A 17,373-nucleotide genomic window follows, 5' to 3' on the forward strand; every position below is an offset into this window, starting at 1 on the left:
TGCTTTAATGGTGATCCTAGACAAAAGTTGTCATCCTTACTATAACTTGTACATGCATGCATTCACAATCAAACCAGCAAAGAAAAAAAATGAACAAAATCTGACAGAACCCAGAAATATTTACTCACCATTATCCTCAACTTCCCTTCCCCTCAACTGGGGTAAATTTCACATTATGGCAGCCATAAAAATGTGGCATTATTCTGATACTTTTGTGACATTAATTCAGAGTTAAATTACCAGAATAAGGATCGAAATATAAAGTGCCTAATAAGAATCAATATCAAAAATCTTTGTTTTTGCTGTTTGTTGAAAACTTTATAGAAGTGTGAGACAACAATTTACATCTCTCCACTTTCATTCAACACTTTTGCTTGCAATGTCATCATATACTCAGTAAACAAAAGCATTCTTTAAATTCTGATCATGAAGCAATATGAAAAAACATTTTTGCCAAGAGAACATTTGGCGGCAGCAAGTCTCCAAAAGGCACTAGCTGCAAGCATGAAGCAAGACTGACCATGCAGCATGTAGGGGGGAAACAAGGTAGGTCAGCAACTGTTACATGAATACCTGCCCACTGTGACGACAGACTACCAGTGACCTCATCACATGATTATGAACCCACCCAGCCCACACTCTACCAATGACCTCCAGAGCCGGCACCAGCGGGGGACTGCCCAAGGCCCGCACCTGATGGGAGCCCCGTGCTAATGAGTACAACGTAGGGATGAAAGAGTCTGTAATTTTTTATTGTGCCCCAAAATTCTATTTGCCCAAGGCCCCACATCCCCCTAGCGAGGGCTCTGTGAGCTCATCATATAATCACAAGCCCACCTAGATGACAGACTCTGCCAATGACTATGCTGGTTAGTACATCACATTATCACAAATCAATATGGAGACACCTCACCTCAAAACTAAAACTTTTTTAAAGTGTCCAAACCTGCGAAAGGTAGTGTCATCCAACTGGACAAAAATAAAATTTGGAAATGAAGGATAAAATCCAGTAAGATTTTGTCACAAGTTCCCTAGAAAGCTGAACATGAGCCATTAATAGTTGATACAAAGATTAAGAAAGCAATATCTTCGAGTTACAAAATTTTGCACTGCCTCTTTTTGATAGTCACAAAAGAATGAGAATAACCATGTGTTACAGTATATTGCACTATTTTTGTATCTCATAGAAGATTATATATTTTTGAATGGGGACTTTTTTTAAAGACAGATGGGACTTCAATATGTGGTTACATTTTTCAATAATCACAAAACTTGTACAAGAAATATGAAAGGCATAATGACAGCATATCTGGTCAAAAAAAAAAAAAAAAAAAAACTTACAGGACCTGATGTTAAACTCTAGAAAGATCAGAAGTTCATCACAATTTAACCACCCAAAATATCTGCAAATTTATATGATTATGATGCCAACTGAATGTTTTTAATCATTGGTTTTTATTTTTTTTTGGGGGGGAAGCTGTTCAAACCTTTCTTCCAAAGGCCAACAGAAATCAAAGAAGTATCCATGCAATGATTTGTTGCAAAATTATTAGTTACCAAAGATAGCATCTACTACCAGTTTTGTATCATGCATCTTGGCGATGTATACTGTTTAGATCACCTTAGAGAACTATAGGAAATGAAACCCCTCTGTGAACCAAAGGTAACTCTTCAACAGATGCACTCGATGTATCAAACACTTCCCTTCTCTCCCCTTTCTAAACTCTGTATCACAGACTGCAATGACTGACATGGACCCAATAAATTTGGAGATATGTAAATACTCTGAATGAAGAATAATAAGATAACGCAAAAAAAAAGAGAAGAATTTTTCAACCAAACATTTTAAATAATATAAATTAAATCAATACTCTTAAATAAAATGTTCAATGTGAAATAACTCTGCAATGTGATATGAAGGAACAGCATGAAAATAAATGGTATATTTATTTATGTATATGACCCTGTAGCACAGGCCCAGAAACTAAACTTCTATATAATAATAAACAATAATAAAGAGCACTTGATTTAACACATTTCCCCACTGAGCAGACCCCATCCAGAGAAAAGTTCTGTTTCTCATAACAGCAAAGTTTTCTAGCACTACCTTGCAAGAAGCACTTTTCTCAATAACAAACACTTGTGGTACACACACAGTTAGACACCATCAACCTGAAATAGTTGACAAATTATCTATCTACGTTTTTGTGAATTACGTCGTTCAACAGCAGGTAATAATGTCATGCAAATAACTTTCAACTAAAAGCTAAAATCCAGGCAATATTCAACAACAACCTGCCAATCACAGAAAAAATTTGATTGAAAGTCACAACAGGCTTCAAAAACCAGATCAACTAGGACTTCATTACACTGCTTATGAACCACAAAGAGGCTTGTCATAAATTTTTAAATCATGCCAAGACAGTCTGGTCCAAAATGAAACAAGAATACAGCCCATGTTACAAAACTAATAAGTTTCTTTGTAGTAAGATGAATGCTATAGATGAGCGTTGCTACTGTTTTGCGAGTTAAAACTCGTCTCCTCCATTTGAAGAGGAAGTCTTCCCTCTGCTACCTGCTCCTCCTCTGAATCAGAAGGTGCTGAACGCACCTCCTTGTACCATTTTTTGGTAAGACTGTCCACCTGACTGCGTCCTTCTCGTACTTCCTACAAGACAAAGTATTTGCATTTTTCAGCAAAGAGAAAAAAAATGTCCATGTCATATAAAAAAAAATGTCACCATTAATTTATATTTTTTTATAACAACCAGTTAAGATTTAAGACACTAGAACTTGTCTAACAAGCCTAACTTCACTTACTTTTAAAGCACAGAGCTGAAGTTAGTAAAATCACATTACTGCTTATTTTATTTTTCTTTGGCATTTCCATTATAACTGGAAAAAGCACATTATTCTTATTTCATGGTAGAATCTGCAGTTGATGCTTTGATTCACCCCTTCATAACCTTTATTTACTCTTTATTGCTTATATTTCCCTCTTGAACTTCACTTAGTCATGTTATTTGACATAGTATGAAGAAGAAAAAAAAACAAACTTGTTGAGTAAAGCGGCGTGTAAAGAAGGGTATGAGATATTTAGCATCCAGCTTGAGGAAGCCCTTCAGATGAGGTTTGACAAAGTTCACTTCATACTCCTCTTCTGTCAACTCTGACAGGTGCTCAGAGTCAACAGTCTCCCCCTGTCACATAAAAACACTGCCATGATTGGTGTTCGTATTCTTCCCATGGCAAATAAACATTTCTTCAACTAACAGCATTTTCTTTGATAAAAAACAGTTGTACAGTAATAACTGCAATAGCTGCTTGCTTAGCGCAAGAAGTGCTACAGAAGTGCTACTACTATTATTATTATTATAAAAAAAAAGTAGAATATGGAAAAGACAAGAAAAAATTGTTTTGTTTTCCTTTGTTCTAGCAGACCTTTATTGTAGCCTCACTAATACCGATTTCACTTTTCAGATGACGTTACTATACAGATGATATTACTTTGTCGACTACTTTAGAGCTGTAACTACTGTAATAAGGTATTAGTGTAGAGACATTACTATCATGACTGGCATATATTACTGTACACAAGCTGCTATCTGTAATTATGATACAGACAGTAGTCATGTATAAAGACTAGCATCTGCAATTCTTCTGCAAATGGTAGTACTATAGACCCATGGCTATTCACAGACATATGTTGACAGTCTGCTAAGAAAAAAAATTTTCTCTGATGAAGTGGTAAGATGTCAGGTCTTGGCATGCCTTAGTGAAAGATACATTATGAAAATATATAAACTATATCTATCAAGATGAGGACAGATCATGCTGAGACTCTTGATGTCAACAGTAAGTTTGTTGCTTTAGTTACTTTATTTTTTTTTCTTTTCATTTTTGCCAAAATCGTAAACATCTTATCACTCCCAAGTTTAGATTTAATAAATCAAAAGCACCTTGCAAAGAGTCTGAGATTTTGCATCTCTACCATCATCTGCTATGCAAGTTAACACTCTCGTTTGGAAATTAATGTGAAAACAAATCCAACTGCCAGCTATCCATTCTATTTACACTAGTGTTCTATATGCTGTATAGACACTATAATTACTGTACAGATGGTGGTACTGTACACACACTACACTATAATTACTGTACAGGTGATGGTACTGTACACACACGACACTATATGCATTTATTGTATAGATGATATTAATGTATAGAAACTACTGTTTATTGTACATCTAACACATAAAAGAATGGTGTTGTAAAGACCTTGCCAACTCTAATTAATGTACAGAGTGATACTGTGTAGACAGTACTATCTGTAGTTAATATACAGATGGTGGTATTCTACATACACTGCTACCTATAATTACTGTACAGATGGTGGTACAGCACAGACACTACCAGTAATTACTGTACAGTTTGTGCTATTGTGCAGACACTATTAATTATTTTACAAATGGTGATGCTGTATGGACACTATCTGTAATCACTGTGTGGGTAGTACAAACACACTACCTCTAATCAGTGTACAGATAGTATAGATATGTACATAAGGGGGTACTGTATACACAGTAATCCTAACCCCTACCATTTCTTTTGTCTTGCTCAAGGTGACTTCTTTCTCATGCTTCCTTCTCTTTCTCTTGTCTGTCTTCATTAGCTAGTGATTGGACAGACAAAAAAATGATTATTTCTGTATCTGCAAGGACACTCAGAGAAAGGCATGAAAAAAAAAAATTAAAAGAACAAGAACATAGCACTGAAAGAAAGAATAGTAAATAACATCTGCAACTTCAACACATCATTTTAAAGAATAACCTTAAAATGTATGCTGCATTTATGCCACAATTACTGCTTGCAAAAATCAGTTCACACACTTCTGAAGTACTCTGATGAAATATGCACAATTTAATAAATCATATCATTATACCATACTCCCAGCCCATGAGGAACCTAGGATAACACTGCCTTTGTGTCAGTATGTTCTATTACCAACTCCCCCACTGAAACCAATGGAGTGAAGTACAGCAATCACACAAAGCAACGAAAACTGCACAGACCTTTAAGAGTGGCATGGTGCTGCCACCTAGAATCATCAGAGTAAACAGTACAATGATGAGAGTAGTTGTGACCAGGACATAGCGTTTTTCTGCTGCCAGTTCCAAGTGTAAGCTCAATGCAAAGCAATGGCACCTCGCAGACCTGACCAAAACCATAAAGACTTCCAGCTGGCAGATAAAAACAGTTGATACCCCACTGCCATACCAAATGCCACATAATCACAATAACTACAGTACAAGTCTGATTTATAAGTTTATAGCAAATGTTGTTGACCAATTTCTGATTAATATTAAATACCCTGAATAGATCTAATTATCTGAAATCTGCATAAACACATCAGTTGTGATAGTAACATTTACTTACCTTACTTACGCTTACTTGTCCCTTATCCTTAATTCTTTGTGTGTGTGCATGCACACATGCACTTTTATGCTTGCTTCTCAAGCATAACATATTAAAATTTATTAAGATAACAAATTAGTTATAGTACACTTCTTCTTGACTAAATATTACTTATCAAAGCTTAGCTGGATTAGCATTTCAACAAAAAATATATTTCCTTACCACTGAACCACATGATAAACTGGTTCTTGCGGGTGATCTTGTGCTCACGGAAAAAGTTAAGGAGGAAAGACAAAGGGAATATGTTGACAGCGCGGGCAATCAGTGTCAGTACCTGCAAATGTCACCAACGTATTAACAGCTGCTAGGAAAGGAAAAAATTATCTGAGGCTGAGTAAGACAGAGCAAGATGCTATCAAAATTCAGTTATTAGAGGTCTAGTAAAACTAGCAAGGGATGCTCACCACACTCCAGATGACAAATGCTGGTTTGACGTTGACTCTAAAGCTGAAGATAGCTAGCCCCAGGTAGGCAAACACACAAGTCTCTGAATCACAATCATGACACCCCCACCCCCAGAAATGAGATATATTTAGGTGCACAATTTATGTAGTATATTAATAATGTATCAGCTGGAACATAACATTTATGTACAGCGTTCATTACATAGCATTCAAATAAACTCAGGTGAATAGGCATCATATAACTTCACATAACTGGAGTTTGAGATAATCATCAAAGCATGTGCAGGTACGCAAGTAAACGTACCTTTTCGGTACTAAACTGCACAATGTCTGCTACATAAAAAAATGGAGATTTTTTTATCACATGCTATTCCACCGGTTCCCAGTCACTTAATCCCCAGACACTTCATCCCCGACACTTCATCCCCGACACTTCATCCCCTAGACTTTTAATCCCCAGACACTTCATCCCCAGACACTTAATCCCTAAACTAAATCCTTAACTATAAAAATTATGAAGTCAGCGAAAAATTTAATTGAAATTCAAATTCAAATCATGCTTTTAACTTCAACGTCATTTGAACATCAACAACATTAGTTAAAGTTCATATAAGCTAGTAAATTTAATGTTCTTCAACAAAATGATATGAAAATTGTTCTTGAGTGTTGGGGATGAAGTGTCGGGGATTAAGTGTCTGGGGATGAAGTGTCTGGGGATTAAAAGTCTAGGGGATGAAGTGTCGGGGATGAAGTGTCGGGGATGAAGTGTCTGGAGATTAAGTGACTGGACACCTATTCCACCACCTACCACCAGTCATTAAGCAGTCCAACTGCTTCAGAATGCTTCTGATAATATTGAATGTATATGTGTACACATTTTCTCAGTTTGTTTTCAGTAACTGTCGTTTGCACCAAGCCTTTAAAAATGTTAAGCTTTACATCAATGACAAGCATTTTACATATGACCATTTCCTAAATACATATTTGGAGATTTGTTTAGAGACATCAGGACAGGAAATGACCTACTAAGTCATCTAAATTAGAAATGGAAAAAACGGTAAACACCACAGCTAAAAAACAACTGTAAATACCACAGCAAAAAACAGTAAATACCATAAGTAAAAACAATGGTAAATACCACAAATAAAAGCGATGGTACGGAATGTCTGCTGAACAGTAATCTGTGTGACCGGTGAGAGGTTCAGGTGGGTGTAATGTGACATCACAATGCCACAGAAGAGAATGGCCATGATCCCTGCACAGAAAGTTATTTTCAAGAGTCACCAGCATATTAAAAGCTCATTATCCAAAGCACAATGCTCTGTAAGACTGGCTCTTTCTCTTTTGGATAAATCTCTTTTATCAAAATGAGCAAACAGATCATCCTTCTTGAAAGCAAAGAGTATACAAAAATATTGAAAGCTAATCATAACACTGCAACATTTATAATGGAGAAAGAGAGATTACCTGAAAGGTGAATACCCTCAGCCAGAGCATAAGGTAGATATGAAAACATAAGCACCAGACCAAACTCCAATGATGGGGTTTTGTGCAAGTTCACAAACTTCAGAATCTGTTTACCGGTTAAAGGATGCAAATTCCTTTGTCATGTAACTATGTTACAAATGATGCTGATTTTCTTTTGTCATATATCTTTTAAATGGTGTTAATTGTCCTTTGTCATATAACTATGTATTAAATGGCATTGATTGTCCTTTGTCATATAACCATGCTTTAAACAATGTTGGTTGTCCTTTCCCTTCACTGTACACCCTTAGGGTTAAACTGACATTGCATAAGGATACGACAGCACTGAGCAGTCCAAACAAGACTCCAATGGCAGCAGAAGCAAAAAACATGATGCAGAATCTTGCCACTGCCATGAAAAAGGCTGTTGCACCACTAACAGCTGATGGTTTGCTGAATTCCAGAATGGTGCTGAAACCAGTAAAAGCTCAAAATGAGTATAAACTATGCCTGCCAACTAACACATAAACAAACATTAACTTCATTGGTTCAAAATAATCTTTAAAAATATAACTTAATAAGAAAATAAAAAAGGAAAACAAATCTTCAACTACTTTTTAGTTTAAAAGAGAAACTAGAATCAAGTGCTCAAGACTAAATGAGGTCCAGTCTTTGAAAATGTTTGACAACTTTAAGTGATTCTATTCAAAGCTAATGAAAACACACACACACACAATTTTCTTGCAGAAACTGGCTCACACAAAGTCCACAACCCACCTAAAAGCCTGTTTCATGCTAAACCCAACTTTCTAGAACTACTCTTGGATACATATGGTTGAATTCTTGGAAATTTAGTGGCTAAAAGACTTGAGAGGCAAAAGGGATTTTAGGTGAGCAATTTCTAGGATATCAGCAGTATGCTCTAAAAAAAATTATTTAAGACCACATAGATAATGCTTTCACTGACGTTGTCATTACAATCGATACTGCATCATTCAGGACACTCTCTCCAAACACCAACATGTACAGGATAGGGTCAACATCCAGTGCTTGGAATATAGCCAGTGTCGCCACTGGATCTACTGCAGAGATGAGGGACCCAAAAGCAAAGCTTTCAATCAGTGTCAGCCTGTAGGCAACCTGTGCCTGAAAGCAAGAAATATCCATGAATTTGACTCATCAGGATTTTTACATGCTCATGACATCTTGTATTAACTATCCCACACATGTCACCCAAGGTGGAGAAAAAAGAAAGAGAGAAACCCAGCAATACAGAAAAGATAAAATAGCTTTCTTAACACCAGATCAAGGATTCAACTGTTGTAGCATTTGTACTTTAAGAACACTGTTTTGTATCGACACTGACATCCAGCATCTGAAAGTCTTGCCTAAAAAAACAAGCAGGACATCACAGTTATTATAAACAAAATTTTATTATCTCATAAATACTGTTTCCCCAAAATAAGACTAGCTCTTTAATTTTTGCTCCAAAGGAAGCAAATGGGTTTATTTTCAAGGAAGGCAAGTACAAAAAGCCACATTTATTCTAATACAGTCATGTCATCTTCTTCAGGAACATCATTATAATTTTCAAAACCTTGAATTCTGGCCTGAATTTCAGGAGACTCCATTTCCTGTTGAATCATCATCCATTATAATTTATATTCTTATTTAAGCATTGATGTAATATTATTAATTTATTTATATACTGATATAATTATTAGGTTGACGGAAAAGTCATGATGTATTTTTCTAAGGGCATTTAGTTATGCAAACAACAAAGATCAATGAATGATATATATTGTCTGTTTTGTTCGATAACCTTTTGCCATCTTTCAGTTATCTTCGTAATTCCTCATTTATAGAAAGACTTGTCTTCATCGGCGAAAAAGATACAAGGAGTTTTTAAGAGAGCAAAAACAAGTCATAAGTCTGACAGTACAAGGTCAGGTGAGTATGGTGGGTGTTGCAAAACATCCCATCTAAACTCCAATAGTTGTTGTTGAGATGGATGATCAAACCTGTGTGTGGTCTCACGCTGTTGTGACCGAACACAATTCCTTTAGAAGTAATAAGTGCTAGATGATTCTGGATGATGGATTTTTTTTCAACCATTTGAACTATTGTTGGCACTGACTTTCTTGTTGAGCATTGTAACTGTAAATTTTATGCAACTTTTCACAAGTTTGATGCACATTTTTCCCTATATGAAAGTGAAACAGTAAAATATTGCAAAAATGCAACAACTAGTCTTCCATCATCAACTTGTAAAAAAGTCAACCAAATCTTTTTTTTTTTAATGAAACTAAAACTGTCAGCTGTCAAATGACAGAATAACATAAATGTGAATGACTCTAGTCCTTCCAAAAATGAACTAGCGCTATAAATTGCAAAAATGGTACAATACTTCATAAAATGGCTCCCAATACTTTATAATTTAGGACATTTATCTTGTGTTACAATTCAGAAATTGCCATGACAAAGAGGCATAAAATGGTTGTGCACAATGAAAACCTGAAATCCTTGCACTAAAAATATATAAAAAGATCATTCTTGGGGCATTTCATGTCAAACACTTAGACAAACACTATATTACACCAAAACTTGACTGACTCAGAGTTTATATACCTGCCCAAGAAGATACACTCCACCTCCAATAACCATAGCAGATATAGCTGTGCCAAACACAGCAAACACCAAAATTGACCCAATGTTCTGGAAGAAGTTGCCCTGAAACAGAAAAAAGAAACTATTAAGAGGCATAAAAAAATAAAAAGAAGTAAGAAGAAAATAAGAGGTGGGAAAAGATAATTATCAAACACCTACAACAGCTGGAATAGTTTTTAACTTAAAATAATCTATCTTGACACTGGTGATCATGATAATACAGTCCTAATGATAAGCCCCCCCAAGCAAGTAGACTGGCATGTAGGTGTACTTACCTTGTGCAAGTTGTAACCTGACTCAAAAATAATAGGTGGCAGAAGCACAATGAAGAAAACTGTGGGAGGGAATGCTTCTTCATTCTGTACAGTAAATAACATATATATATATCAACATTAAATATAAAAAAACTAAACGTAAGATAAAAAAAGGATTCCTTTAATAACATAGAACTAATAATATCACCAAAGGTATATCTAATGTATCTAAGGTAATTTTGTTTTCTCTGAAACAATGTTTTTGTTCACAATAGGGAAAATGCTGCCTTATTTTATGGAATATGTTCTATTAAAATAAAACTGATTCTAAAATATCAAGAAATTACAAGCAAAAAGCATGTAATTCTATGTGTGTGAAAGAGAGAGACTGTGTGTGCACCCACCTACAAACAAGATTAATATAAGATCTATTCTTGGTCTATACCTATTGCTGACATTTAACATCTGTCTTGATAAATGAAGACAAAACATCAGATACTAGCTACATCAACAAATTGCTCACCTTCCAGTTTCCAAATTCAAAGACCTTCAGTGCTAGACCTATTAAAGCTCCTGAGGACAGTGAAAATAAATGGGGAAACTGTGAGTGACTACACCAAATGAGAAGGAGAGAGAGATAGCACATTTGTATGTGAGTAAACATTCAGACAGTACTATCACTTTTATCAAACCAATTAAAACCAAGTACAAACTCAGTTGTCTCAATATCCTACAAATAGCTGTTTACAAGAAATAAAAAATGAGAGAAAGGAAGGATTTCTATTTTTGAAAAAGACTTTATGGGCAAAGTGAAGTATTCCACTGATTATAAACAGAAAAAAAAGAACTGGCATTAAACTAAAGAACCAATAAATCATTACATGAAGGTGAATGAACAAATTATGTCGCATTTCTTTTTTAACAAAAATGTGGAGATAGCCATTTAAAACAAAGTAGGTTGAAGTTTACATGCAAATGGTAACAGACAAAATGCATCAAACATCTGGTTTTTATTTTACATTTTTAACTTAAAGCAAATTATTTGGGGCTTAATGAGAATATAAAGAATATATATTTAGGATCTTAAAAACAAAATTAAAGACCACAAGAAACTATCAAAGAAATCAGCTATTTAATGTATTCCTCTGTTTCAGCTTAATGCTGTGCATGTACATCACACTCACCTATAAGTACTATAGCAATGCTATCAGGCAAGTAGTGAAACTTGGTCTGGATAAGCAAGTGTACCAGCAAAATAGAGATAGCTGCATCACACACACACATACAGAGTCAGTAACAAACAATTGGGTAATTGTGTGTAAATTATTAGTGATAAAGTGTTTGTACTTTAGATAATAGAAGAAGCTTCAAAACTGAAAATGAAGTAAACACTTTTTAAATGATAAACATTTCTTTTTTGGTTTTATTAAAACTACATCACTTTTATCATGGTCACAAACACAAAATTCTGTGTAATATTACTGACAGACAAACCCAAAACCAAGACTTCTCAGACTTTAGCCTATAAATTTACTGTGCAATCAGGTTTGTTTTTTTTATAAATTATGTCCAAAAGATTACATGGAACTGAAATGGCTTGCTACTACAGGAGCTGTTTTAAGGTGCATCTAGCATGTCAAAACATATCTAAGTAGTGTAACAGCAAAACAAAAAATGCAATGGAATGGTCAGATCCACTCACCCACCACCAGAAGAATGAAGAAGATGGTCAGGCTACTATGATGCTCTTCCTCAGCAGCACCCTTGCGGGGCAAGTCCTTGACCTCTGCATCTTTATGCTTCTTGATGGGCGGCTCCTTGGTAGTGGTAGTGGTTGTAACATCAGAGGTGATATTAACACCACTCCAGTTTCCCTGGCTGGAGCCCACAGTGGATGATATTAAAATATTATGTTACTCAGCTCTATCAAATGTATCTTACACTTTGGAAATTTTATGAGAAGGTGTCATAGCCTGGTGGTTAATGTATTCTAGGGAGCAGAAGGCAGCTGGTTTAGGCGTGCTCAGGCCTGTGGTCAGAAAATCCCCCCCCCCCCCCCTTCTTGAGGACTTGACTTGGGATGAATTACAATATTAAGATCTTTATCTTAAGGCACAGCAGACATAAATAAGTCTCAGTAAGTAAAGAAGTCCTTTTAAACCCTTATATAAAATGAAACTGTATCATCATGATGCTATCATTTGGATGAAGGCCCTTGGCAGAATATGTTAGTTAATGCAGAACTGACCAACCACCTAGATGAAGTCAGAATCACTACCTCATATTATTTGGAAGCCCAATCACAAGAAGCCATAATGCTGTCATAATGTTGAAAATAGTTGAACACTTCCTAACCATTTCTGTCAAACTGTTCAAAATGTCTAATCACATGCCACAAATGTTAGCAGTCCACAAAGCTGATGGAACAATCGTATTTAAAGCAAGCAGCAAAATAGATGAAACTTGAATAAGGATATCTGATATGCAAATCCGTGTCCCAATGTTGATCGTACCTATAAGTACAATAATAGAACTAACGACAATGATTGCAGCTGTGACACTATTGAACAATATCCGGGGGCGACAGCTCTAATGATATACCCCAGCTTAACTAAAAGAAGTGTAAACACGAATATACATCAATTGTTAGTGGTCTGGGTTGCATGTTCAATTTTTTTATTAAGTGCCATGTTATTTACGTGTTACCAAAGGGACGTTCTAGTGTTTGTGACTGTGTCAGTGTCTGGACTGTGCATGGTGTGTTTCTAGGGACATCCAAATCGTTATATTGTTTGTACATTTATAAACTATGCAGATTTCACCGCAAACTAAACCAGGTTTTACCTTCCATTCGCATGTGTTAATGATGTCACAGGCACACTGTTGTCATTTTCCGGCGATTTTTCGTTCTGGGTTTGTCTCTTTTCCCTTTCGCTACTTCCACATTCACGGGTGATGACATCTCCTAAACAGCCTGAACTGTTTTTAAAAACATTAGGTATCAATAATAAGAGGACAACTAACACCAAAACACTGGGCATTTTTTCGTCACCTGGTCACACAAACCAAACAGAACTTCATCGTTGTTTATATCAACTAAACGTAGCAGTACGTCAATGCAGACAACTCTGAGTAAACATTTCTCGCCAGTAATTCTACATCCGGTAGTAACCGGAATCTGTATTCAACGCGAGATACAAGCTGAATAAACCCTTTTTTTTTTAAGAATAAAACAAACTTACTGGTGTATTTTGTCCTGTTTTGTGGGTGATGTTGGAAATAAAACTAACAAATTTGCTTTGCGAATATCTTGCCGCATAAGTCTTTTCCATCATATCAGCAACAAGAAAAGTAGGGTTCAGTATAAAGTTGTGTAAGCATATGTCTTTAGTTCGTTTCTTATTTCATTATAAAAAGCATTCTTAAAACATTATAAGAAATCACCATTCTTTCTCTCCCATATTTGCCAATATTAGTCATTTATTTACTTCAGTGAGTAAAGTCTCATCTTCTTTTAGTGAGGTTCGGGAAATAAAGATATGTGATGTGGAGAAAGACTTGGAAGTGGACTTTGATTATAAGTATATCCAAAGAGTGGTAGGCACTAGATGGTTGGTATTATTAGAAGGACTTCTAAGTATCTGGAATGAGATATATTTTTAAGATTGTACTAAGCACTTGTGCGTCAACATTTGGAATATGCTAATGTAATTTGGTCTCTTCAAACAAAAAAAAAAACAAAAAAAGAAGACAATACTAGTGGAAATTGTAGGATGTAGGCTTAAAATATTTCATGGTTATGTTGACATTAATATCAATGTCTTCTTCCCTTCACCACAAACTGACATCAGTAGAAATTCTGAAGGACAATTCTTCACTAAAAGTTGTAACGCTAATAAATGTAAATTCTATTTTCACAAAGAGTTCCAACTAATTGGAACTTACTTCCAACTAACATTAAATATGCACCAAATTTAAATAGGTTTAAGAACTCTCTAGGAGATATTCAAAGCTTCATAGAACTGTTTTATAGCTTTGATAAAAAAAATAAATTAAGGTTCAGACCTAACATACATTAATGAGAGTTGTAATAGGGGGACAAAAACAAGGCCATCATGCTTATAGGTGATCAACAGCTAGTCCCTATTGCTACCACTTATGGTTTCTTTAATGACATACAATATAACTGCATTACATAAGATGTTTTTTATATGAATGCTGTCTCTGACTTCAACTGAGTTTTACGTTGAAATTTTGTTTCCAGGTTATCTGCAAAGATGGTACTTTTATTTAAGTCATGGCCAGTTCTTAACACAATGGCAACTTATGGAATTTTGTGGACTGCATCCGACATCAGTCAAGAGTTGTTTATATCAAAGAAAGATCATGTCAATTGGAGCAAGACAGCTCGGATTGCTACCACAGGAACCTTTGTTATTGCGCCAATAGTTTACACTTGGATTCATTTAGCAGAATGGTTGTTACCTGGCAAGGCCTTGACAACTGTGATGAAGAAAGTCATCGCAGACCAGGTCTTTTTTGCTCCTATTGGCATCAGCAGTTTTTACTTAGGTAAAGACATTGGTTAAGTATTATGATATAAAATTCTGAGGATTAGGTTTGTATATTTCATTTGTAGTATAGTTTTAGATTTAGTAAACTGCACTTAGCTGACAAGTCTTGAAAAAACAGGAGATGTTGCTTGATTCTTTAAAACACTTTAAAGGGTGTTTCTTCTCCATTTTCTCTCTTTGTAGATGAAGGGCTGGCTACCTCTAACTCAGCACTACTTTACTTTTCAACACATTAGCCAGAACTTACTGCACTGCAAGAGCAATTTTAATAGAAAAATGAAATGTATAAGAAGACAGTACAATTACCTTAATTATTGCTACATTTGGAGAGAGACAAGTTAAATAATTGTGTGTCTATAGCAACAGGTGTTTTGGAAGGACGAAGGGACTTGACAGAACTGCGTACCAAGTTTAAGAAGACATATCTGGTATGCGGAGGCACAGTTACCATTATTTGCTTTTCCAAGTGTCCTTTCATCCTTTAATTATTTTTGCCATGATAAAGCTAGCAGAATTCTTATCAGCAAAATCACATCATGATAGGTACTGATATTAAAACACATGCTGCACTGCTTGTGAAACTCTCCTCTCCACCAGTATTGTGCTTGTTTAATAGTATTAGTAATATCAGTGATATCAATCAAAAAAAAGTACAGGAAGGACACCTTTACACACTCTCAAATTCTTCAGTGGTCATACAAATGCAGAACATGGTTACAAAATTTACTTTGCATATTGTAATTTACAATGTAAGATATATCAGCCAAGAGTACACAGACCTAAGCTTGTTTCAAATAAAAAGAGAAAATCAGATGCATCTAAAAGGATAAAATCCCAACAAGAGCGAAGCAATGTCAAAGCTTAGTTTTTGCACACAGACATTTGTTGTTGCAGACAGGTATGATGTTCTGGCCAGGTATTCAGATGGTTAACATGCGTTATATACCACAGCCATACAAACCTATTGTGACTGGATGTGCATCATTTGTATGGACAATATTTCTATGCTACATGAAGGAGGTATGGCTATACATGTATTCTAACCTAGTAATATATATATTCCACTGATGCCTTTCACAAATGCTGCACTCCAAAAATTGACCTTTCACCCCATACCCTACTTTCATCACATCATCACTTGAAGTTAAATTGAGATTTGTCTTTTAGATGGATATTTCATTGAACATATGATTGGGAAAAAAAGAAACTTTAATGGGAAAAAAGTGGCATGTGAGAGAGACAAAGAACAGACAAGTGGTTGGAGAACCTAGCTGATCAGCATTGTTTTAAATATACACCAACAATAGTCACTCATGTGGTCAGCACTTCTAAATTCTGATTTAGCATTATCATGGTTCAAATTTATACATGCACTTAATGCACAATGATTCTACATCCTGTATGGAACATGCACTTGATGGAGGAAGAAAAATCTTGATTCAACAATTGGGTAAAATCCAGCCAATCCAACATGTAGCCTTGAGACAGACAGGTTACAGATGTTATTGCAAAAAATATTAATAGTTATCCTTTTTTCCCCCCATGATTTCCACCTCCAGCCTGATGTTCAGAAGGAAGAAATGGCTACACCACTTTTGCAAAAGGATTGATGTTAAAGCAACTCATTATTGCTTCAACCATATGGGCATATTATTCAGAAAGTCCACGAACTAATATCAATCTACGTCCATGGAAAGTGTTATTTTTTTTCTCAAGATAGGGCCATGTAAATGTGAATGTTGCATGCAAAATGCTATGTACACTATAGGTGCTGATACTGTGATACATTATATAAGAGCTCTATGCATTTAGTTTTTGATTATCTCTTCACATTAGTCTGTAAAAAGCATTTGACATTGTCAGAATATTAAAAAGATCTGATATCATCAAGGACAAACCATATTTAAGTATAATCAGTGATTCCATGGATCTCTGCACTACCTAATCTGTGAACTGCATATGGTAATATTTATTTTTGTTGTTTTCCAATGATATTACTTTATATATATTTTGATATTATACATATTTACTCTAGTGCAATAGATGTTCAATCACTGTAAATTATTAAATGAAATTGAGATTGCATTAAATGCAAAAAGATTTATATTCAAGTTCACATTCCATTCCTTACACAATTATGTACTAAGACCCAGATGCACAGCAATTTTCCAGATTACAAGATTTTAAACTTTTATTTTTTGGTTTTATTATTTTCTTTTGTAGATTGATTAATCATGCAATTCTGAGTGGATTCTGCACAAATTGACAAATAACTCTTCAGAATATATTTCTACTACAGCTTCTACTTCTTTTTTTTTTATTTCTGTAAGATGTACTGATGCATGCAAGCCTTATTGATTCTTTTCAGAAAAATATCACACCATCTGTCACTGCAAAAACGGATTTGTAATAGCTGTTTTCAGTGTCAACATCAACTTTGACATCAATAATCTGGGTCAAAGATTTGACTCAGTCTTTTTGAAGAGGTAGGGAAACCCTTAGCTCTTCCTATACAGGTGGCACCTGCTACATCTT

At 35.2% G+C, this 17,373-nt stretch overlaps 2 protein-coding genes across 4 annotated transcripts; one reads left to right on the forward strand and one right to left on the reverse strand.

The window, feature by feature from the left end:
* Positions 1-101: 101 nt before the first annotated feature.
* On the reverse strand, positions 102-13,413 carry LOC112576961 (sodium/hydrogen exchanger 8-like). The gene is given in 17 exon segments (XM_025259857.1): positions 102-2,668; positions 3,057-3,200; positions 4,598-4,669; positions 5,070-5,191; positions 5,194-5,211; positions 5,635-5,746; positions 5,877-5,959; positions 7,015-7,131; positions 7,344-7,449; positions 7,682-7,814; positions 8,311-8,489; positions 9,972-10,073; positions 10,286-10,369; positions 10,788-10,837; positions 11,449-11,529; positions 11,967-12,142; positions 13,109-13,413. Coding segments are annotated over 17 exon segments (1,947 nt in total). The 5' UTR covers positions 13,306-13,413; the 3' UTR covers positions 102-2,497.
* Positions 13,414-13,477: 64 nt separating this feature from the next.
* Positions 13,478-17,135, forward strand: LOC112576966 (mpv17-like protein). 3 transcript variants are annotated; one of them, XM_025259863.1, is made up of 5 exons: positions 13,478-13,615; positions 14,529-14,836; positions 15,199-15,266; positions 15,733-15,858; positions 16,398-17,135. In XM_025259863.1, the coding sequence occupies exons 2-5, from the start codon at positions 14,542-14,544 to the stop codon at positions 16,446-16,448; spliced, it is 540 nt and encodes a 179-aa protein (XP_025115648.1). In that variant the 5' UTR covers positions 13,478-13,615; positions 14,529-14,541; the 3' UTR covers positions 16,449-17,135. The 3 variants fall into 3 exon arrangements, with proteins under 3 accessions (XP_025115648.1, XP_025115649.1, XP_025115650.1); XM_025259864.1 differs by having other exon boundaries at positions 13,557-13,756; XM_025259865.1 differs by lacking the exon at positions 13,478-13,615 and adding an exon at positions 13,795-13,875.
* The last annotated feature ends 238 nt before the right edge of the window (positions 17,136-17,373 follow it).

This window comes from Pomacea canaliculata, linkage group LG12 (assembly GCF_003073045.1).
Source record: "Pomacea canaliculata isolate SZHN2017 linkage group LG12, ASM307304v1, whole genome shotgun sequence".
NCBI lineage: Eukaryota > Metazoa > Mollusca > Gastropoda > Architaenioglossa > Ampullariidae > Pomacea > Pomacea canaliculata.

Excerpts from the sequence above, each read along its gene's own strand:
- LOC112576966 (XM_025259863.1), top strand. The coding sequence starts at position 14,542 with ATGGTACTTTTATTTAAGTCATGGCCAGTTCTTAACACAATGGCAACT. Across the intron at positions 14,837-15,198 it reads CATCAGCAGTTTTTACTTAG|CAACAGGTGTTTTGGAAGGA; the intron begins GTAAAGACATTG and ends GTGTGTCTATAG. Across the intron at positions 15,859-16,397 it reads TTCTATGCTACATGAAGGAG|CCTGATGTTCAGAAGGAAGA; the intron begins GTATGGCTATAC and ends TTCCACCTCCAG.